This window comes from Schistocerca cancellata, chromosome 11 (genome assembly GCF_023864275.1).
Source record: "Schistocerca cancellata isolate TAMUIC-IGC-003103 chromosome 11, iqSchCanc2.1, whole genome shotgun sequence".
NCBI lineage: Eukaryota > Metazoa > Arthropoda > Insecta > Orthoptera > Acrididae > Schistocerca > Schistocerca cancellata.
In genome coordinates, this window is record NC_064636.1 from 54,839,825 (window position 1) to 54,864,000 (window position 24,176).

At 46.1% G+C, this 24,176-nt stretch overlaps 1 protein-coding gene across 1 annotated transcript in view; it reads left to right on the forward strand.

Annotated features, from left to right (window-relative positions):
• Positions 1 to 24,176, forward strand: part of LOC126108186 (neprilysin-2-like) — a 246,429-nt gene that overhangs the window by 76,270 nt on the left and 145,983 nt on the right. Inside the window, exons 3-4 of the mRNA XM_049913426.1 lie at positions 14,714 to 14,842; positions 18,731 to 18,979. Of these exons, the coding sequence (XP_049769383.1) occupies positions 14,714 to 14,842; positions 18,731 to 18,979 (378 nt within the window). The remainder of the gene's footprint in view (positions 1 to 14,713; positions 14,843 to 18,730; positions 18,980 to 24,176) is intronic.

Sequence of the window (24,176 nt, forward strand, 5' to 3'; positions counted from 1 at the left end):
TTCCTAGACCGGCAAGGGAACTTGCTGTTCCAACAGGACAATGCACGTCCGCATGTATCCCATGCCACCCAACGTGCTCTAGAAGGTGTAAGTCAACTACCCTGGCCAGCAAGATCTCCGGATCTGTCCCCCATTGAGCATGTTTGGGACTGGATGAAGCGTCGTCTCACGCGGTCTGCACGTCCAGCACGAACGCTGGTCCAACTGAGGCGCCAGGTGGAAATGGCATGGCAAGCCGTTCCACAGGACTACATCCAGCATCTCTACGATCGTCTCCATGGGAGAATAGCAGCCTGCATTGCTGCGAAAGGTGGATATACACTGTACTAGTGCCGACATTGTGCATGCTCTGTTGCCTGTGTCTATGTGCCTGTGGTTCTGTCAGTGTGATCATGTGATGTATCTGTCCCCAGGAATGTGTCAATAAAGTTTCCCCTTCCTGGGACAATGAATTCACGGTGTTCTTATTTCAATTTCCAGGAGTGTATATATATAAAATGACTGTAATTGAATATGGTAATGTTATGGTATATCCATTTGTAAATAGAGAACTTGGCATAGTGTAAATTAATGTTTAAATGTGAGGGAAATCCCCGAGAATGCGGACAATGCAGGTTGGCGCGTGAATTTGGCAGTAGAGAGAGATGTGTTCTGGAACTGTTTAGATGCAGAACAGAGATTACGCAGCGCGAAAGTGATGGTTTTAGTACGGTATGGTGACGTCGCTTATAGACAGATCAAAGTGAGCTTACAACAAACACGAACTGGATTTATGGTGTCTCAGCAAGTCAAATGGACAATAAGGCTTGCACGATGCAACATTTCGACGGAGACGGGTTGTGAGCGATATAGTTGCTATTCCCGCTCAAAAAGCACATGGCATGCCTTTTGGAAGTCTGCGTAGTTTACGACGGACTGCAGCGACCAGCAGCAAGGTATGAAGTGACCAGTGTCTGCAGCTAATGTTGCAATGTGATCTTACTACCACATGGGATCCATTGATGACCTCACGCCAGCACAAGCAACGAACTAGTAGTTATCGTATGACAGTGTTTTTATGAACAGTGCATTTCATACCGCCGCCATAACAAGTACATTTATCCATAGCGAACCAGTTTATGTATTTATCAAGTCCAGTTCTCTACAGTGTAATGTCTGAGTGAAACAATAAGTTTGTGATTCAAAGTGTGGTGTGCGTACTGTAAAACCTTCGGTACACACACCATCAGATTATTTGAGTTGTCACTCTAACGAAGTAGGCGAGTGTCAGCAATATGTCTCATGGCCTTATCGTGGCATGTTTATCTTCTGCCGTTATGTCAGACGATAGAAATGCCACTTGCATGCTTAGAGTAGCAGATTGACAGTGACCAACTTTAAACAGAACTTGATTAATTTTCACACACATTTATTAAAATAATAAAAAGGATAGACATTACATAACTTGATTCTGGATGCTGTTTACAATTAACCATCTGAAGTTCCTTTGGTCTTGGTACGTTAATCTTATCCTCACATATCTCTGATACTTGACAGAGTGTCTAGTCATGTATCTTCATGGCTATGTACAGGAATATGGTAATCTCATTAGGCACAGACTGAAACTTGACTATGGACTGGTAAAGACTAATGCAGACTCGTACAATCTGGTGCAGACAAATGCCGACTGACTTATCGGAGGTCTGTACACTCGTAATAATACCTCGTGCGTTCAGGTATCACTGCACGAGTGTGATCCGCGAGGAGAAAGGTTCTACATTAGCAGCAATCTCACTGGCTGCATTACATATTAATACGTGGATCAGCGGAAGCAGAATTTGGTCTGTCTCTAAGGCAGCGCCATCTCGTAGTGCGGAGACGGACGAGCGCTGCGCCTGCGCTGTTGTGCTTAGCGGGGCGCGCTCTGGTGGGAAAGTTGTGTACGCGCTGACTACGCGGAACTTTGTACACAACACAAAGTGCATTCCACGAGCGTCATCAATTATTTACAGAAAATAGTTCATTATTATCTCAAATCCATCACTGTGTGTGCAGCAATACCAGTAAAAAGGCTATATTACGTATCAGCGTATTAATGTGACAAGAGGATATAATCGGAGTTAACGCCGAAAATTTCCAACAAACACCGGATTATACAACTAACAGAAGACGCCAGGTGCTGTGCCACATTAATTACAGTTCAACTCGATGTGGTGGCTTTTCAGTACTTTATCAACGTAAACACTCATTCAGTTTCATTAGAACAAAATGATTCTAAAGTAATGTTTTTAACATCTCTAGTATAGTCTGTCTGTAAACTCAAGAGTGAGCAGTGCTTTTGGTGGGGGAAGCGGCCTTTCCCAGAAGAACCCTGCCACTGGCCTACAGGGGCACCCAAAATCAGTTGCCCGTTACCTGCCTAGCGGTGTAGATCAGCGAGCAGTGATACACGTCGTTTTGTTCGTGGGATCTTAATTGCCAGTGTCAGACAGTTAATTTTGTATGCTTACTGATATACTTCGGTATCCGGAAGTGATGAATAATCGCCCTGCAGTGCAAGAAAATGTGCAGAATATGGAGAAGAGGGGGTATTTATGGAGTAACGACCGTTCGATTGTCTGTAATGTTACAACATCATGTGTTAACGAGGCGGCACAAAAGAACTATGGGCTAATATTCCCAGTCCCAATCAGAGGGCTGCAATTTATGCAAACGTCAGCCTCGCCACAATAGGACGCATAAGGAAGAAACGCGAAAATAAACCGCGTGGTTGACTGGAACCGCCACGAAGGAAAACTGATAATTTTGGGAGGAAACTCTTCGTTACAGGCAGTTTCACAAAATCGGTCATTCGACAAACGATGGAGGACTTTCACATAAACCAAAAAATAATGACGACATTATGGACATTACTTACTGCCGTAAAAAAAAAATCTGTTTTCTTTGGCAGAAAGATGTTTTACTTAAGGCACAGCGTAAAATAGGATTTACCTGGAAATTTCTAGCTCTTAATAGAAACATAAAGTAAGAACAAGGCTTAAATTCTACGGATTGATTGCACCATACGGGGTTCGTTTTACGAGTAGCAGTGGAGGGTACATACATTCACATGAACAGGCATTCGGTTCTGTATTTGTAGCAGAATCCTGACTTCCGTTCCTACGTTAATATTACTTACTCTATAATGTTGTGTTTCGGAAGAAGCTATCGTGTTTTGGGTTCATTATGGTCTTAACGCATTTGTCTAAAAATAAACGCTGCCAGGACGTATCTGTACACGGCGTCGACAAAGATTTAAAACGCGCGCCGCGGCAGGACCGGTACTAAGTTGTGAAACAGCCTGTAGAAGCGCCTCGTGACGTAGCTGGGTAGGCAGAGTGGGGACTCGCTCGCTCGCTCTTCAGCTTCCCGACAGACTATAACCATGAGTTCTATAGTGTTCATTGATTATTCAATTAAAGAATTTATTGCCACCACAGTACTCATTGTACCTTCAGTACAATGCAAATTCAGTATCATTAAAATCATTACCGACAGTTGGTGTAGATCAATCTAACTTACAGCAAGTTCAAGTGTTTATCATCTACATCTACATCTACATTTATACTTCACAACCCACCCAACGGTGTGTGGCGGAGGGCACTTTACGTGCCACTGTCATTACCTCCGTTCCTGTTCCAGTCGCGTATGGTTCGCGGGAAGAACGACTGTCTGAAGGCCTCTGTGCGTGCTCTAATCTCTCTAATTTTACATTCGTGATCTCCTCGGGAGGTATAAGTAGGGGGAAGCAATATACTCGATACCTCATCCAGAAACGCACCCTCTCGAAACTTGGCGAGCAAGCTACACCGCGATGCAGAGCGCCTCTCTTGCAGAGTCTGCCACTCGAGTTTGCTAAACATCTCCGTAACGCTATCACGGTTACCAAATAACCCTGTGACGAAACGCGCCGCTCTTCTTTGGATCTTCTCTATCTCCTCCGTCAACCCGATCTGGTACGGATCCCACACTGATGAGCAATACTCAAGTATAGGTCGAACGAGTGTTTTGTAAGCCACCTCCTTTGTTGGTGGACTACATTTTCTAAGCACTCTCCCAATGAATCTCAACCTGGTACCCGCCTTACCAACAATTAATTTAATGTGATCATTCCACTTCAAATCGTTCCGCACGCATACTCCCAGATATTTTACAGAAGTAACTGCTACCAGTGTTTGTTCCGCTATCATATAATCATACAATAAAGGATCCTTCTTTCTATGTATTCTATGTATCGTATGTGTGTATATTGTGTTACGTAAATGTTGTTCGCCTGCTAGGCGTGATTAACGTACACCAGTTAGTGCATTCTGTTCAGTCAGTTCAAAGAGGTTGTTTTTGTTAGTGAAAATCAGAATTCATTTAACATTCGATTTCTTGTATGCCATCGCCAATATTTATTCAGTAATTCCGTGTAGTAGTCTGAACTACGTAGCAAAGCTATTCAGGCTTATTACACGCGATAGCCGCTTCCCAGACGTCCGATGCTGCATGGTCTAAAAATACAGGGTTATTACAAATGATTGAAGCGATTTCACTGCTCTACAATAACTTTATTATTTGAGATATTTTCACAATGCTTTGTACACACATACAAAAACTCAAAAAGTTTTTTTAAGCATTCACAAATGTTCGATATGTGCCCCTTTAGTGATTCGGAAGACATCAAGCCGATAATCAAGTTCCTCCCACACTCAACGCAGCATGTTCCCATCAATGAGTTCGAAAGAATCGTTGATGCGAGCTCGCAGTTCTGGCACGTTTCTTGGTAGAGGAGGTTTAAACACTGAATCTTTCACATAACCCCACAGAAAGAAATCGCATGGGGTTAAGTCGGGAGAGCGTGGAGGCCATGACACGAATTGCTGATCATGATCTCCACCACGACCGATCCATCGGTTTTCCAATCTCCTGTTTAAGAAATGCCGAACATCATGATGGAAGTGCGGTGGAACACCATCCTGTTGAAAGATGAAGTCGGCGCTGTCTGTCTCCAGTTGTGGCATGAGCCAATTTTCCGCGGGCTACGCGTGAAACTTGCCCGCACGCGTTCAACCGTTTCTTCGCTCACTGCAGGCCGACCCGTTGATTTCCCCTTACAGAGGCATCCAGAAGCTTTAAACTGCGCATACCATCGCCGAATGGAGTTAGCAGTTGGTGGATCTTTGTTGAACTTCGTCTTGAAGTGTCGTTGCACTGTTATGACTGACTGATGTGAGTGCATTTCAAGCACGACATACGCTTTCTCGTCTCCTGTCGCCATTTTGTCTCACTGCGCTCTCGAGCGCTCTGACGGCAGAAACCTGAAGTACGGCTTCAGCCGAACAAAACTTTATGAGTTTTTCTACGTATCTGTAGTGTGTCGTGACCACATGTCAATGAATGGAGCTACAGTGAATTTATGAAATCGCTTCAATCATTTGTAACAGCCCTGTATTACAGCACATTCGGATAGTGGCGTCGCAAACTCCAGCGTCATCCAAAAGCAGCAAGAACCGTCCCTATACTGACCGATCATGTGCAACAAGCATGGAACTCCATCCCACAAACTGACAACCGACACCTGAACAATGTATGCACGTTTGCTTGCTTGCATTCAACATTCTGGCGGCTACGCCGGTTCTTAATGTACCAGCAATTCACATTTGCTGATGGCCTATATCTCGCGCCTGCGTTAACCTGTGATCTTGCAGTTTTGATCACTTAAATGTGTCACGAAGACAAATGTTTTCCCCAAATTTCATAACTCTGCATTAATTACGTTTGGCGTCACGATTTTTTCCCGTCAATGTACATCAAAAAGTCAGTCTCTGCATTACTTGTGCACTGTTAACAGCGGACATGAGAGACATCCACGTATCGTTCAGTCTTATGAAGTTTCATACAAAATTGCTGCAGAGGAGGCATTAACGCCAGCATATTCTGTACATACACTCCTGGAAATTGAAATAAGAACACCGTGAATTCATTGTCCCAGGAAGGGGAAACTTTATTGACACATTCCTGGGGTCAGATACATCACATGATCACACTGACAGAACCACAGGCACATAGACACAGGCAACAGAGCATGCACAATGTCGGCACTAGTACAGTGTATATCCACCTTTCGCAACAATGCAGGCTGCTATTCTCCCATGGAGACGATCGTACAGATGCTGGATGTAGTCCTGTGGAACGGCTTGCCATGCCATTTCCACCTGGCGCCTCAGTTGGACCAGCGTTCGTGCTGGACGTGCAGACCGCGTGAGACGACGCTTCATCCAGTCCCAAACATGCTCAATGGGGGACAGATCCGGAGATCTTGCTGGCCAGGGTAGTTGACTTACACCTTCTAGAGCACGTTGGGTGGCACGGGATACATGCGGACGTGCACTATTCAGTGTCTCCTCGACGATCACCAGTGGTGTACGGCCAGTGTAGGAGATCGCTCCCCACACCATGATGCCGGGTGTTGGCCCTGTGTGCCTCGGTCGTATGCAGTCCTGATTGTGGCGCTCACCTGCACGGCGCCAAACACGCATACGACCATCATTGGCACCAAGGCAGAAGCGACTCTCATCGCTGAAGACGACACGTCTGCATTCGTCCCCCCATTCACGCCTGTCGCGACACCACTGGAGGCGGGCTGCACGATGTTGGGGCGTGAGCGAAAGACGGCCTAACGGTGTGCGGGACCGTAGCCCAGCTTCATGGAGACGGTTGCGAATGGTCCTCGCTGATACCCCAGGAGCAACAGTGTCCCTAATTTGCTGGGAAGTGGCGGTGCGGTCCCCTACGGCACTGCGTAGGATCCTACGGTCTTGGCGTGCATCCGTGCGTCGCTGCGGTCCGGTCCCAGGTCGACGGGCACGTGCACCTTCCGCCGACCACTGGCGACAACATCGATGTACTGTGGAGACCTCACGCCCCACGTGTTGAGCAATTCGGCGGTACGTCCACCCGGCCTCCCGCATGCCCACTATACGCCCTCGCTCAAAGTCCGTCAACTGCACATACGGTTCACGTCCACGCTGTCGCGGCATGCTACCAGTGTTAAAGACTGCGATGGAGCTCCGTATGCCACGGCAAACTGGCTGACACTGACGGCGGCGGTGCACAAATGCTGCGCAGCTAGCGCTATTCGACGGCAAACACCGCGGTTCCTGGTGTGTCCGCTGTGCCGTGCGTGTGATCATTGCTTGTACAGCCCTCTCGCAGTGCAGTGTCCGGAGCAAGTATGGTGGGTCTGACACACCGGTGTCAATGTGTTCTTTTTTCCATTTCCAGGAGTGTAGATGCGGATTCAATGAGATCTGGGAACGGCAGCGACATAGTGGAAACTGTATGGATGACGTCAGTGACTTAGTTTGTAGCAGTTTAATACTATCTTTTCCCCGCAATTTTCTTAAAACTGCCTAGCTTCAATGGTTAAATCTGTAGCAATAGAGGTATAAAAAGTCTCTAACTACTGGGGGATACTTTTCGGACAGTTAGACTTTAACATTATATCCTCACAGTGTGTCAAAAAGCGTCGAACAGTGCCGACAGAGTTTTCGTGACAAAATATGGAAACTCGTTGATGGAAGGATATGGTAATGTGTAAGCGAAGAGAATGAGTGACACGTAGGCATTGCTACGGCAAGGGCACGGTTTGCCCCGTCATAGTCACGCCACGCACACGTGTGAACACCGTCATTTAAATTCCTACAACAATACCTCCAACAACGTGGGTGAAATCACGGGCCATTCACTGCATTGTTGCGTCACGTATGTGTGTAAACCCATGTCCGGTCAGTGATTCTGTGTTGTATCGTAGGGCTGTGTCTCCTTTTTTTTAGTTACTGTTTCATCACGTGCATATGAATGCTTGGTTCCGGACGGGGTCCTGCCGTAAAAGGCGAAGCAGTGAAGTTATTACGAAGGAACGTGTACGATAGATTCTGTAAGTAATGACATTGTTAGTAAGTCAGTGTCCAGTCCAAGTAATAACAAAATAGCAAAGAAAGATATTTTCGGAAATATGACCTGACTTTTTTTAAAAAACGCTCTCCTTCGTGTATTCTGGTGCTGAGGAAGAGCCTTGTGTGCGTGCGTGTGTGTGTGTGTGTGTGTGTGTGTGTGTGTGTGTGTGTGTGTGTGTGTGTGTGTTACGAATCGTTATGCAACGAATGCGTGAAACACTTAAAACTTGAAAGGCACCCATCAACTATTCCTGAATGTGTAGGAAATTCTCTCGATTTCTTTAAAAATCAAGGCAAAAAAATTCTAAGACTAAATCCACCATGGAAAAAGTCTCCAAAACAGAACATATTAAACACCAGAGTTTCTTATGAGCTACCTTTGTTAATTGCAAAGATGACAGCTCACACCCTGTCAGAAGAACCTAGTATACCCGTAGCAAATGTAACAAGTAATACATTGTTTGAAACTTCCTGGCAGATTAAAACTGTGTGCCCGACCGAGACTCGAACTCGGGACCTTTGCCTTTCGCGGGCAAGTGCTCTACCATCTTCTTTTTTCTTTTTTTTAAATCCCAGTTTGTTCGTGTTTGTTCGGTGCTTCTGCTCGTGGCGGACGTCGCAAGACACCCGTTTCAGTTCGTCGTTGATCAATTAACTCAGTTCTTTTATTACAGAGGCCAGCTAACCCTCTGACCGAACACGCTGAGTTAACCGTGCCGGCATCCATCTGAGCTACCGAAGCACAACGCACGCCCGGTCCTCACAGCTTTACTTCTGACAGTATCTCGTCTCCTACCTTCTGCAAGGTTCACGGAAGAGCTTCTGTAAAGTTTGGAAAGTAGGAGATGAGATATTGGCAGAAGTAAAGCTGTGAGAACGGGGCGTGAGTCGTGCTTCGGTAGCTCAGATGGTAGAGCACTTGCCCACGAAGGGCAAAGGTCCCGAGTTCGAGTCTCCGTCGGGCACACAGTTTTAATCTGCCAGAAAGTTTCATATCAGCGCACCCTCCGCTGCAGAGTGAAAATCTCATTCTGAATACATTGTTTGATGGTAAACCAAAACAAAAAATAAGTGAAATTCCATTATCAAATACAACTGTGAAGAGAAGAATTTAGGGAATGTCGGGAAATGTGAAAAAAAGCGGTCATTACAGCTTTGAAACAGAGCGAACATATTACGCCACAGCTTGATGTACTTACAGACGTTACTGACCAGGTAATGGTCGTTTTGAGTTGAATCGCAGTATTGAAGAAGAACTGTTGTTCTGACAGACACTGGCGAGGAGGTTTTCAAACCTGTCGACAAATTTATGAAAGAAACTAGCTGGGTACCTACCGTTGCCCGGATGTGTATTTCTATTTCAGTCTTCTGTAGTCCATCTTCCCTTCCCCCGTCTCTTCCGCATCCCCACTCCCTCCTTTCTGTTCTCCTCCGCCCTCCTTCTACTCATCTCATCTTCCCACTCGCCTCTTCATCTCCTCCTCTTTCCTTTCCGTGTTCACCTCCACCTCTTCTCTTTCTCTGGCTATCGGCTCCCCTTTCTCTATCCATTTTCGCCTCCTCTGTCTTTCATCTCCTTCTCCATCCTCTTTGCCTCTCTCTTCTTCCCCCATCCCTGTCCGTCTCCTCATCTCTCCTTTCTCTGTCCACCTCCTCCTTTCCCATCTGTACGGTTCCCCCTGCCCTGCCTTCATCCATATCTCTCCTCCTATCTGTGCCTATCCCCTACTTCGCCCTTGCTGTGTGTCCATCTCCTTGGTCTCCCCTCTCTCTCCTCTTTATCACACTCGCCCCAACACGAGGCTTGTAGTTCTTATCCTGACAATATATCTTTCCAGGTTGTACCTAATATGTGCACGAAATTTTATAATCATTCCAGCAGTTTAGGATGGACGTTTTACCCATGGCATTGTCCACATACGAACATGACAGATCTATTTCACCCATGATAATATTCTTCTCGGGTATGCAGCCAGATCATAACGTCTTCATGACACAATATTTCCGCGGTCCAACTGGCCGCCATCTTCAGGTGAGGTGCTGGTGCACGATCTCGCCGGAACTGACTTCCTAGTTGTTTTTTTTTTTTTTTCTTTATTGTAATTTCATTCCCCTGCCCCACACGGGCAGGGGAGGGCTGTCAGCAGCACAATCCGCCGCTCTTCAGCCGAGTGACAAGGACTGACTTCCTAGCGCAAGCGGCGGCCCCTATATAGGCTGCAGAAGACCCACAACGCGTGCGCGAGAAGGTGCCGTAACTGCCCTCTGGCGCAGTAAACATACCGCGCCACCAGTGGTAGACATAGGCGAAATCGACATATCGCTGTCAAAATTTAAAAAAAAATTTATTCTGACGATCGAAACACAGACCGTTGTTTTTTAATGTCAGATAACACCGGGTCCCAAGACTTAAAAGATAACCCTTGTCTCTATTAATAAGATGGTTGCCCCTGCATCTCGCTATTGGGACTGTGTTTTAAAAGAATCCATAGAGATTCGTTTATCTGAAAAGTAAGACTTGGGACCCGGTGTTATCTGACATTAAAAAACAACGGTCTGTGTTTCGATCGTCGGAATAAAAAAAAATTTAATTTTTGACAGCGATATGTCGATTTCGCCTCCTTCCACCACTTGCGGCGCGGTATGTTTACTGCGCTAGAGGGCAGTTACGGCACCTTCTCGCGCACGCGTTGTGGGTCTTCTGCGGCCTATATAGGGGCCGCTGCTTGCGCTGGGAAGTCAGTTCGGGCGAGATCGTGCACCAGCACTCTCACCTGAAGATGGCGGCCAGTTGGACCGCGGAAATGTTGTGTCATGAAGACGTTACGATCCGGCTGCATACCCGAGAAGAATATTATCAATTATTACGCCGGGAAGGCCTTCGTAGTATTTCACCCATATTCAACTAATTTCATGCTTATTTGTACACATATTTCATCTATATCTCTTGCGAATTTTGCCCAGCAGTTTCGTTTTCAATCAGCTCAATGTTTATGATGCCGTTTTTCCTGAATTGCCAACGGCCTTGCCGCAGTGGTAACACTGGTTCCGGTCAGATCAAGTTAGCGCTGTCGGGCTGGGCCAGCACTTTGACGGGTGACCATCCGGTCTGCCGAGCGCTGTTGGCAAGTGGGGTGCTCTCAGGCCTTGTGAGGCGAACTGAGGAGTTACTTGATTGAGAAGTAGTGGCCCCAGTCTCGTAAACTGACATACGGCCGGGAGAGTGATCTGCTGACCACATGCCCCTCCACATCCGCATCCAGTGACGCCTGTGGGGTGAGGATGACACGGCGGCCGGTCGGTACATGTCCAGCACATAGACAGGTTGGTTGCAGGTCCTCAACAGGCCTCCTCTTAACCAAAACACGGGGGTGACCGGCACCGAGGCAGAACTAACTTTCATCAGAAAACACAACAGACCTTCACCCTGCCCTCGAACGAGTTCTCCGGGTCTACATCTACATCTACATCTACATTTATACTCCGCAAGCCACCCAACGGTGTGTGGCGGAGGGCACTTTACGTGCCACTGTCATTACCTCCCTTTCCTGTTCCAGTCGCGTATGGTTCGCGGGAAGAACGACTGTCTGAAAGCCTCTGTGCGCGCTCTAATCTCTCTAATTTTACATTCGTGATCTCCTCGGGAGGTATAAGTAGGGGGAAGCAATATATTCGATACCTCATCCAGAAACGCACCCTCTCGAAACCTGCCGAGCAAGCTACACCGCGATGCAGAGCGCCTCTCTTGCAGAGTCTGCCACTTGAGTTTGTTAAACATCTCCGTAACGCTATCACAGTTACCAAATAACCCTGTGACGAAACGCGCCGCTCTTCTTTGGATCTTCTCTATCTCCTCCGTCAACCCGATCTGGTTCGGATCCCACACTGATGAGCAATACTCGAGTATAGGTCGAACGAGTGTTTTGTAAGCCACCTCCTTTGTTGATGGACTACATTTTCTAAGCACTCTCCCAATGAATCTCAACCTGGTACCCGCCTTACCAACAATTAATTTTATATGATCATTCCACTTCAAATCGTTCCGCACGCATACTCCCAGATATTTTACAGAAGTAACTGCTACCAGTGTTTGTTCCACTATCATATAATCATACAATAAAGGATCCTTCTTTCTATGTATTCGCAATACATTACATTTGCCTATGTTAAGGGTCAGTTGCCATTCCCTGCACCAAGTGCCTATCCGCTGCAGATCTTCCTGCATTTCGCTACAATTTTCTAATGCTGCAACTTCTCTGTATACTACAGCATCATCCGCGAAAAGCCGCATGGAACTTCCGACACTATCTACTAGGTCATTTATATATATTGTGAAAAGCTGTCCTCGGAGTAACTGATCTGTAACAGTTCGTTGTGTCAGTGTGGTGCCAACTGCTGCTCAAACTGCTGCTGCAGTACGATGCTCCAGACCCATATGTCGAACACGATGATCTTCCCTCTCGGTAGTACAACATGGCATTCCGGAGCCCAGTTTTCTTGCGACCGTACATCCTCGTCAACACCGCTGCCAATAACCGTGTGCAGTGGCTACATTTCTGCCAAGTCTTTCTGGAATATCGCAGCTTCTCATAGCCCTATTACACGACCTCGTTCAAACTCAGTGACGTACTGATAATGGCGTCTTTGTCGCCTTAAAGGTATTGTGGACTAGCATCCACTCACCATATCTAATCTCAAAGGTAACTAACGCTCACGATCGTTACTATATGCATTTAAAGCATTAGCCCGCATCTCGTGGTCGTGCGGTAGCGTTCTCGCTTCCCACGCCCGGGTTCCCGGGTTCGATTCCCGGCGGGGTCAGGGATTTTCTCTGCCTCGTGATGGCTGGGTGTTGTGTGATGTCCTTAGGTTAGTTAGGTTTAAGTAGTTCTAAGTTCTAGGGGACTGATGACCATAGATGTTAAGTCCCATACTGCTCAGAGCCATTTGAACCATTTAAAGCAAACCTGATTTGCAGCCTCTTAGTTGCTACTATGAGACTGTCGCAAAACTTGAGTAGACATCATCTTTGAGATGCAGCAAAATGCCTACCAACTTTACTTTATGTCACATACCTCCTTCTTGGTGCTGCAATTTTTTTTCCCAGCACTGTATACTCCCCACACCACACCATCATATGAGGTGTTGGGTACATTCTGTACCAGTACCACATTCACCATGTCCTTTTCCAGTCATGCACGACGTGTGGGAAGTGCAATACGGAACAGCACTGGCAGCTGTGAGCACTGTTTGCTGAGATCACACTGATGGCAGTAACCAGCTGAGCACAGGGTTTTGCCACCGTGCCGGCCTCGGTAGACCGACACAGCCACTCAGTCGTAGACCAGCCGGTGTGACCGAGCGGTTCTAGACGCTTCAGTCTGGAACAGCGCGACCGCTACGGTCGCAGGTTCGAATCCTGCCTGGGGCATGGATGAGTGTGATGTCGTTAAGTTAGTTAGGTTTAAGTAATTCTAAGTTCTAGGGGACTGATGACCTCAGATGTTAAGTCCCGTAGTGCTCCGAGCCATTTGAACCACTCAGTCGATGACCGATGGTATTACTGAAATGTGCGATACCTCGGCAGCATTGCAGCAAGGCGTCTATGTGACAGCTGGGGCGTGTGCTTACGAACACACCCGACCTGTTAGCCAGCAAGCGAGAAGCATCAGATCGGCGAGCACTGTGGAGACTCCAGAGGCGTGCTGAGCGAGCTGGTCACAGGCGACAACGTGACAACAGTTGACCGCCGAGGACCGTGGATTTGACTCGCATCTCTTGCCTCTGTTGTAGACTGGATTAAATAAATGAATGAACTGAGTATCATCGGATTCATTGTCACCTACCCACTGGAGCACCCCAAAGCTATACGGATCGTTCATTCTTTCACGCTTACCAAACGAACCTGTGAAGAAACTCACTGTTCTCACTTGGACGTTCTCACTTTTCTCTGTCAAGCCTAATAGATAAGAGTAATGGACTGAGGAGCAATGCTCAGGCATCGGTCGAACGAGGATTTCGAAAGATACCTCACTTGTAGGTGGACCAAACTTCATGAGCTTATTTCCAGTTGACCCTAGTGTGCCATCTGCCTTTCCTAGGATTATTTTTGTGCACTCTTTTCACTTTAAGCCGCTCCATACGCCTACTCCTGGGTGTTTAATCCATTTCACTGTTTCCATTCATTGTTCAACAGTCGCGTAATCATTTGACACTGCTCCTTGTGCTTGTTTGTGCCCAACATGGCATAGTTGTTTATGCTGAGCGTCAAGTGCCAATCTCTGGACCGTTGGTCCTCTGTAGGTCTTCGTGCATTACGCGACGATTCTTTAGCATTGCGACGTTCTACATGCAACATCGTCAGTCACAAACAGCGTCATAGAGACTCTGACGTTGTCCTCTATGTCATCTATATGTAGCGTCAACAGTAATGTCCCTGTAACCGTGTGGGTACACCTGAAATTACTTTGAAGATTCTCTGAATTAAGAATAAACATGCTGTGCTCCATTTGCTGGGAACATCTCACTCCAGTCACAAAACCAGTGTGATATTCACTATGCCCGTAGGTGGTCCCATAATGTCTTTGCATTTGCAATTGCTTGAAACTGTTGCCTGTGTCTCCATCTGAGAGCAGACGTCCTTATGTCGTGGTCTGTAAAGACCTGTCATTAGTCTTAATGTCACTACCAACATCCACCTTCCAGTTTGCAACTTTTCTAACGCTTGCACTTCCCTGCCTATTGCCCTGTAGAGACACTGATGCCAGTGGCGATGGAGTCCAGAGGGAACGTGTCTGCAGCAGACACACAGGGGCCAGAATCGCAGTCCGGCACTCAGAGCCTGCAGGACCTCTGCCTCACGCCGGGATGTGTCCACGCAGGTTAGTACTCCTACTCTCCTCTCTCACTGTGTACAGTTCTACAGTTGGTAGTGCCACGTGCCCAGCAATGAGAGCAAACACATTTTCCAATAACTGTACCTGGCGACAGCAGTGAGATAGAGTAGCTGTGATACACAGTGAGAAGGGGAAGCATATGAAAGGGATGGATAGTGGGGTTGTGAGAGAGAAAGTAAGGGAAATTGTGTGTGTGTGTGTGAGAGAGAGAGAGAGAGAGTGAGTGAGAGAGAGAGAGAGAGATGGAGAAAAGGAAAGAGAAGAAAATGGGGGAAGAGTGAGATTGAGAGAGAGAGGAGGGGTGGGGGTGGGTGTAGTTGATTTGAGAGAGATAAAGGATTTGTATGTGTGTGAGAGAAAGGGAGAGATAGAGAAAAAGAGAGAGATATAGTCTGTGTTTGCAAGTGAGAGGAAGTGTGAAAGTATTTGAAAGGGTGAGAGACTAAAAAAGTGTGTGTGTGTGTTCTTGTAGGTGTGTGTGTGTGTGTGTGTGTGTGTGTGTGTGTGTGTGAGAGAGAGAGAGAGAGAGAGAGAGAGAGAGAGAGAGAGAGAGAGAGAGAGAGAGAGGGGGGGGGGGAAAGGAAAAGAGAAGGGGGAGGGAGAGAGAGAGAGAGAGAGAGAGAGAGAGAGAGGGAGGAGGGGTGGGGGTAGATGTAATTGATTTGAGAGAGGTAAAGGCTTTGTATGTGTATGAGAGAAAGGGAGAGATAGAGAAAAAGAGAGAGAAATAGGGTGTGTTCTGTGTTTGCAAGTAAGAGGAAGTGTGAAAGTATTTGAAAGGGAGAGAGACTAAAGAAGTGTGTGCGTATGTGTGCTTGTGTGTGTGTGTGTGTGTGTGTGTGTGTGTGTGTGAGTGAATGAAAGAGAGAGACAGAAAAAAGGAAAGAGAAGCGGAGGGGGGAAGAGTGAGATTGAGAGAGAGAGGACAGGTGGGGGTGGGTGTAGTTGATTTGAGAGAGATAAAGGATTTGTATGTGTGTGAGAGAAAGGTAGAGTTACAGAAAAAGAGAGAGATATAGTCTGTGTTTGCAAGTGAGAGGATGTGTGAAAGTATTTGAGAGAGAGAGAGAGAGACTAAAACAGTGTGTGTGTGTTCTTGTAGGTGTGTGTGTGTGTGTGTGTGTGTGTGAGAGAGAGAGAGAGAGAGAGAGAGAGAGAGAGAGAGAGAGAGGGAGAAAGGAAAAGAAAAGGGGAAGGGAGAGAGAGTGATAGAGAGAGAGAGAGAGAGAGAGAGAGAGAGGAGGGGTGGGGGTAGATGTAATTGATTTGAGAGAGGTAAAGGCTTTGTATGTGTATGAGAGAAAGGGAGAGATAGAGAAAAAGAGAGAGAAATAGGGTGTGTCCTGTGTTTGCAAGTAAGAGGAAGTGTGAAAGTATTTGAAAGGGAGAGAGACTAAAGAAGTGTGTGCGTATGTGTGCTTGTATATGTGAGTGGTGTGTGTGTGTGTGTGTGTGTGTGTGTGTGTGTGTGTGTGTGTGTGTAAGAGAAAGAAAGATAATATTATATCCTGAAGGTAGATATAGAGCTACATGTCACCATAACTTTTTAGTGCGTGCCAAAGCAGTCCCCAAACCCCATGGACCTGTCACCTTCTGATGTAGCACGAAAACAACCAGCAGTGAAAATAAAGGTACTGACTAAACGCATGCTATTCGAGGGCAGTCAAATGAAAACTGAACATCCCCAACAATGGGACCATGGAATGGTTCCATTCAAAAGTAATCACCAAACACATTAAGACATTTATCCCACTGGGAGACGAGATAAATGATTCCTGTTTCATAGAACACAGTCAGCTGCTGACAGATCCGCAACTGCACCCACTCTTTTACTTCCTCACCCGGCTGAAACCAATGATGATGGATGTCTTACTTCAGGTCGCCAAAGATGTGAAAATCACCCACTGAAATATCCGGGCTCTACAGAGGACGTTTCAGAAGACGTCAGTCTCAGCCAGACAAGGAAGTGCAAGACTGGCTGCAGTTGTGGATCCGTGAGTAGCGGACCGCATTCTGTGAAACAGGAATTGTCTTAACTCATGTGGTGGCTACTTTTGAATGGAACCGTTCCGTGGTCCCATTGTTGCGGGTAATCGGTATTCATTTAACTGCCCCTTGTGCATATACAGGGTGTTTCAAAAATGACCGGTATATTTGAAACGGCAATAAAAACTAAACGAGCAGCGATAGAAATACACCGTTTGTTGCAATATGCTTGGGACAACAGTACATTTTCAGGCGGACAAACTTTCGAAATTACAGTAGTTACAATTTTCAACAACAGATGGCGCTGCAAGTGATGTGAAAGATATAGAAGACAACGCAGTCTGTGGGTGCGCCATTCTGTACGTCGTCTTTCTGCTGTAAGCGTGTGCTGTTCACAATGTGCAAGTGTGCTGTAGACAACATGGTTTATTCCTTAGAACAGAGGATTTTTCTGGTGTTGGAATTCTACCGCCTACAACACAGTGTTGTTGCAACAAGATGAAGTTTTCAACGGAAGTTTTATGTAACCAAAGGACCGAAAAGCGATACAATAAAGGATCTGTTTGAAAAATTTCAACGGACTGGGAACGTGACGGGTGAACGTGCTGGAAAGGTAGGGCGACCGCGTACGGCAACCGCAGAGGGCAACGCGCTGCTAGTGCAGCAGGTGATCCGACAGCGGCCTCGGGTTTCCGTTCGCCGTGTTGCAGCTGTGGTCCAAATAACGCCAACGTCCACATATCGTCTCGTGCGCCAGAGTTTACACCTCTATCCGTACAAAATTCAAATGTGGCAAACCCTCAGCGCCGCTACCGTTGCTGCACGAGAGACATTCGCTAACGATATAGTGCACAGGATTGATGACGGCGATATGCATGTGGGCAGCATTTGGTTTACTGACGAAGCCTATTTTTACCTGGACGGCTTCGTCAATAAACAGAACTGGCGCATATGGGGAACCGAAAAGCCCCATGTTGCAGTCCCATCGTCCCTGCATCCTCAAAAAGTACTGGTTTGGGCCGCCATTTCTTCCAAAGGAATCATTGGCCCATTTTTCAGATCCGAAACGATTACTGCATCACGCTATCTGGACATTCTTCGTGAATTTGTGGCGGTACAAACTGCCTTAGACGACACTGCGAACACCTCGTGGTTTATGCAAGATGGTGCCCGGCCACATCGCACGGCCGACGTCTTTAATTTCCTGAATGAATATTTCGATGATCGTGTGATTGCTTTGGGCTATCCGAAACATACAGGAGGCGGCGTGGATTGGCCTCCCTATCCGCCAGACATGAACCCCTGTGACTTCTTTCTGTGGGGACACTTGAAAGACCAGGTGTACCGCCAGAATCCAGAAACAATTGAACAGCTGAAGCAGTACATCTCATCTTCATGTGAAGCCATTCCGCCAGACACGTTGTCAAAGGTTTCGGGTAATTTCATTCAGAGACTACGCCATATCATTGCTACGCATGGTGGATATATGGAAAATATCGTACTATAGAGTTTCCCAGACCGCAGCGCAATCTGTTGTTGAAAATTGTAACTACTGTAATTTCGAAAGTTTGTCTGCCTGAAAATGTACTGTTGTCCCAAGCATATTGCAACAAACGGTGTATTTCTATCGCTGCTCGTTTAGTTTTTATTGCCGTTTCAAATATACTGGTCATTTTTGAAACACCCTGTATCTTAAATGAACAACAGTTGTAGAAGCACAGCGCATAAGCAGCCTTCTAATTATTAAATTGGTGTGAATCTCTCATGGTATATGTTGCCCCTCAGGATAATGAATCTCTTTAAAACATCTGCTGCTCCAGTCAGTAAGTCTTTCTAAAGCACTGCATTGTCAGTGAACGACCTGTGATGTAGTGTCTGCCCCGACAGCGTCCGAGGTGCTCGATTATCTGGACCCCTCAGTGGACCCCTGCGAGGACTTCTACCAGTACGCGTGCGGCAACTACCTGCTCACCACCGAAATCCCAGATGATAAATCTTCGGTGAGCACCTTCTCGGCTATTGAGGACCAGCTCCACGAGAAGCTGCGCACTGCCGTAGAAGAGGAGGAGCCTGGAGCAGCCGTTCCCAGGAGCTTACAGCTGGTTCACGAGCTCTACAGCGCCTGCATGAACAAGAGTGAGTTGTAGAGCTCAGAAATAAGAGTTCGTACAAGCCCAATGTTGCGGGATGTATGCTTCACAAATCAGTGTGCCACTGTTACATCAATGCTTCCTCCCTCGAATATTGACAAGTGCAAAAAATGTGGCTCTGCAGTCGCTTCATGTTCGTCGACTCACTCTCTCTTACTGAACTGTGCAGGAATGTAAGGCTAGTCGTGACATAGTGCAGATGTTGAGTAGACTATTTTTCTGTTGTAAACTAGCATAGACGAGGGGAAATGACCGATTGTTAGGGTCAAATTGCCCTTAATGAAGCTGTGTTTTTGGATACTGAGGAGTGTGGCACGTGAAAATTAAGTGCTGCAGCATATACAATCACAACAGGCTGAGTGATGTCTGGAGTAAGTTCTGTGGCGTAGTCTACACCTGAAAATACATACAAATTTCGTCCAATACAAACAAAATTGCTGTATTGTTATTTATTCCACCTTGTAATCTTACCCTTCCACACATCACCATTAAATTTCTCTTAGTTCATTATTTTCAAAAGCTTCGAGAGGCGTAATTTATACGAAAGAAAAACTTGTTACTTATCTTCGTTTTCTCTTCTTGGTGTTGGTTCCAGTTTTGCGTCTTGGGATACATTCTTACCCCTGAAATTTTGACTTTGTGGGTTCCACATGACTAAATAACTGTTGAAGATTTGCCTGCATTACTCTTGAATTTTACCTTTGTCACATTTTTCCGTATCACTCCGTTTTTACGATTTCCACTTAATATTCCAAATTACATTGTTAGTGTCGATCATATAAATACGTCTGTCTCCATCAGAGGCATGCCAAATACTCCTACCAACATTGTGGGGAACTCATAATATTCCAAAGAGTTTAAAAAACGAAAGAGCTTACCAACTTTCTTGACAAAAGTAGAATTATCACCAGGTTATAACATTATTTTATTTATAACTCCAGAAATAAATTTAATAATTACCATTAGATTGTGCAGTTAACAAAATGAATTTTAAGTATGCATCGCTTGTAACAACTTAATTTCATTTTTTACATTTTAGTCTGAAATTTAACGCATCGTATACAAAATCAAATGTATCTGCTACTTCTGTTAACAAAAAGGTAATGATAGAGGAGGGTGTCTCATTACAATCATTACAATATCCCCCTCACAAAATTTGGAAACAGGGTGTTACAGCATTTTGTGACAGACTATAAGGTTTGCAAATGCTGTACAAAATAATGCCCAGGATTATTTGTATATATATATATATATATATATATATATATATATATATATATATATATAATAAGAGGAGGACTACAGCACGCGTACGGGATTGCACTCTTTCCTCTTTCGCTGGTGCCTCCAAAGTCCGTTATCAGTGCGTTACGTAACCAAGGTCACCCGTAACCATTCTGCTGTGAGCTCTTATCTGCAACAGCATTGAAGCACTATGCCATGTCGTCGTGTCTATCGACAACGCCACCACTGCATGCCTGTCTACAAACACGTAATTAGTCTGGAAAATAAGATTGGAACAAATGGCACTGCACTGACTTAATTTCTCACTGGATGTTGTAACTGGAGCAGCTGGCAGCGTGTGGTTTACACTCGCTATTGTCCGCTGTGAAAATGCTTCGCTACCTGGATTAGAATCTTTCGCCGACCGAGATGTCATCGCTTACATCTCCCATGAGGCACCGCCTTATCGTAGCACTGTCCGTGTGGGCGGGAGAGTTTGTGTGCTCCCAGGAGGCTGAGAGCTATATCGCCGGTAGCATAGCTACTGGCAGGTCCAACCTAGCCGGGCAGGTCTCAGCAGAGGAGCCAGGCAAAGTGTGCCTCACAACGACCCGTCTTATATTCTATATCCTATTCCCTACTCCTACCCCCATGAACCATGGACCTTGCCGTTGGTGGGGAGGCTTGCGTGCCTCAGCGATACAGATGGCCGTACCGTAGGTGCAACCACAATAGAGGGGTATCTGTTGAGAGACCAGACAAACGTGTGGTTCCTGAAGAGGGGCAGCAGCCTTTTCAGTAGTTGCAGGGGCAACGGTCTGGATGATTGACTGATCTGGCCTTGCAACACTAACCAAAACGGCCTTGCTGTGCTGGTACTGCGAACGGCTGAAAGCAAGGGGAAACTACAGCTGTAATTTTTCCCGAGGGCATGCAGCTTTACTGTATGGTTAAATGATGATGGCGTCCTCTTGGGTAAGATATTCCGGAGGTAAAATAGTCCCCCATTCGGATCTCCGGGCGGGGACTACTCAGGAGGACGTCGTTATCAGGAGAAAGAAAACTGGCGTTCTACGGATCGGAGAGTGGAATGTCAGATCCCTTACTCGGGCAGGTAGGTTAGAAAATTTAAAAAGCGAAATGGACAGGTTAAAGTTAGATATAGTGGGAATTAGTGAAGTTCGGTGGCAGGAGAAACAAGACTTTTGGACAGGTGAACGAATGGAAAAACTGGTAGAAGCCGACCTCGGGGAAGATCAGTTTGGATTCTGCAGAAATGTTGGAACACGTGAGGCAATACTGACCCTACGACTTATCTTAGAAAATAGATTAAGGAGAGGCAAACCTACGTTTCTAGCATTTGTAGACTTAGAGAAAGCTTTCGACAATGTTGATTGGAATACTCTCTTTGAAATTCTGAAGGTGGCAGGGGTAAAATACAGGGAGCGAAAGGGTATTTACAATTTGTACAGAAAGCAGATGGCAGTTATAAGAGTAGAGGGGTACGAAAGGGAAGCAGTGGTTGGGAAGGGAGTGAGACAGTGTTGTAGCCTATCCCTGATGTTATTCAATCTGTATATTGAGCAAGCAATAAAGGAAACAAAAGAAAAGTTCGGAGTAGGTATTAAAATCCATGGAGAAGGAATAAAAACTTTGAGGTTCGCCGATGACATTGTAATTCTGTCAGAGACAGCAAAGGACTTGAAAGAACAGTTGAACGGAATGGACAGTGTCTTGAAAGGAGGGGATAAGATGAACATGAACAAAAGCAAAACGAGGATAATGGAATGTAATCGAATTAAGTCGGGTGATGCTGAGGGAATTAGATTAGGAAATGAGACACTTAAAGTACTGTAGTAAAGGAGTTTTGCTATTTGAGGAGCAAAATAACTGATGATGGTCGAAGTAGAGAGGATATAAAATGTAGACTGGCAATGGCAAGGAAAGCTTTTCTGAAGAAGAGAAATTTGTTAACATCGAGTAGAGATTTAAGTGTCAGGAAGTCGTTACATCGAGTATAGAATTAAGTGTCAGGAAGTCGTGTCTGAGGGTATTTGTATGGAGTGTAGCCATGTATGGAAGTGAAACATGGACGATAAATAGTTTGAACAAGAAGAGAATAGAAGCTTTTGAAATGTGGTACTACAGAAGAATGCTGAAGATTAGATGGGTAGATCACGTAACTAATGAGGAGGTATTGGATAGAATTGGGGAGAAGAGGAGTTTGTGGCACAACTTGACAAGAAGAAGGGACCGGTTGGTAGTACATGTTCTGAGGCATCAAGGGATCACAAATTTAGCATTGGAGGGCAGCGTGGAGGGGAAAAACGTAGAGAGAGACCAAGAGATGAATACACTAAGCAGATTCAGAAGGATGTATGTTGCAGTAGGTACTGGGAGATGAAGAAGCTTGCACAGGATAGCGTAGCATGGAGAGCTGCACCAACCCAGTCTCAGGACTGAAGACAACAACAACAACAACAACAACATTCCTTACTCTCTCCTCAGTTACCATTTCGTTTCTTTCTCTAATTACCTTAACACAGCACTGCCTTGTGGTTGGTCTCGGGAGGGATGAAGGCTAAGGGAGAAAACCCTGAAAGAAAATCTGGAGTTGGGCCCCAAAGGCGGTTGGAAGGCGCACTACGTCACCTTTCGGCAGCTCCTGCAACCGAAGTGATACCAGACATATTGGCTTGCCTTTCCTCTGGTTATTACCATTTAGGTCGAGAGGGAGACCGTGATGATTGGGCAACTCACGTGTGTTCATATTTATCGCTCAGGCTTGTAGCATCCTGGTGAGGACACTTCAGCGACGTCCAATGACTTCGGCACAACACGGGAAGAGGCAGTTACCGGTTATAAGCTTTGTCTGATTGGCGTAAGACTCGAGTACCAGGGGCCATTTCCGACGGTGGGAGAGATCGTTGCATCTCGTTGGACAGCTACCGCCCGCCTCAAGCTGTGCAGCCCCCAGCCAATAAGGTGCTGTCCCGCCACTATCCGCCTGCTTCAAGGGGTGTGTGGAGCTTAGAAGTAATCTTCGACAAGCGGGTTGATATAGTACACCTACCAACAACAAAAATGAAATAATAAAGAAATCACTATTTCGTATTGCCACCTGCAAAGTTAGGACCATGTGTCCAAGGTACATTGACGATGCCCAAGAGGTTGGTAAGACTGGGCAGTTGACAGAGAGCTCCATCGTTTGAATGTTGACATCGCGGGACTGCAGGAGACGCGGCTTCAAGACGCGGGCTCTATCAGGGAGGATAATTACACATTCTTCTGGCAGGGGAAGTCTCAAGACGAGCCAAGACTTCATGGTGTAGGATTTGCTGTTAAAAACACCCTCCTGGACTGTACTGTACCACCATCCGGTGGAACAGAGCGAATTATTGCTTTGAAAATATGCTCCCCAAGTGGCACTGTCAACATCCTAAATGTGTATGCTACCACCTTATCATCCAGCATGGAAGAGAAGGATCTGTTTTATGATTTACTCAGCGACAGAATAGCCAAGGTACTTAGCACCGAGACACTGTATATTCTAGGGGACTTTAATGTTAGAGTTGGATCAGATAACGACATATGGCCGAATTGCCTGGGACATCGTGGGGTGGGAAAAATGAATGAAAATGGCCAGAGACTGCTTGAAGTTTGCTGCTTTTATGGACTCTGTATTACAAACACATATTTCCAACTTAAGGATCAGCACAAGGTGTCCTGGAGACACCCGCGCTCTCATCACTGGCATCAGCTTGACTTAGTCATAGCTGGGCGTACTGGTCTCAAAAATGTGCTACTGACACGAAGTTATCATAGTGCTGATTGCAACACTGACCACGCACGCCCTGGTGGCGTGCACATTGAGGCTCACTCTTAAGAAATGTCATTACGCTAAACCGAGAGGAGAGGTCATCCCCGTATCAACACAGATCGTGTTCAAGACACACAAA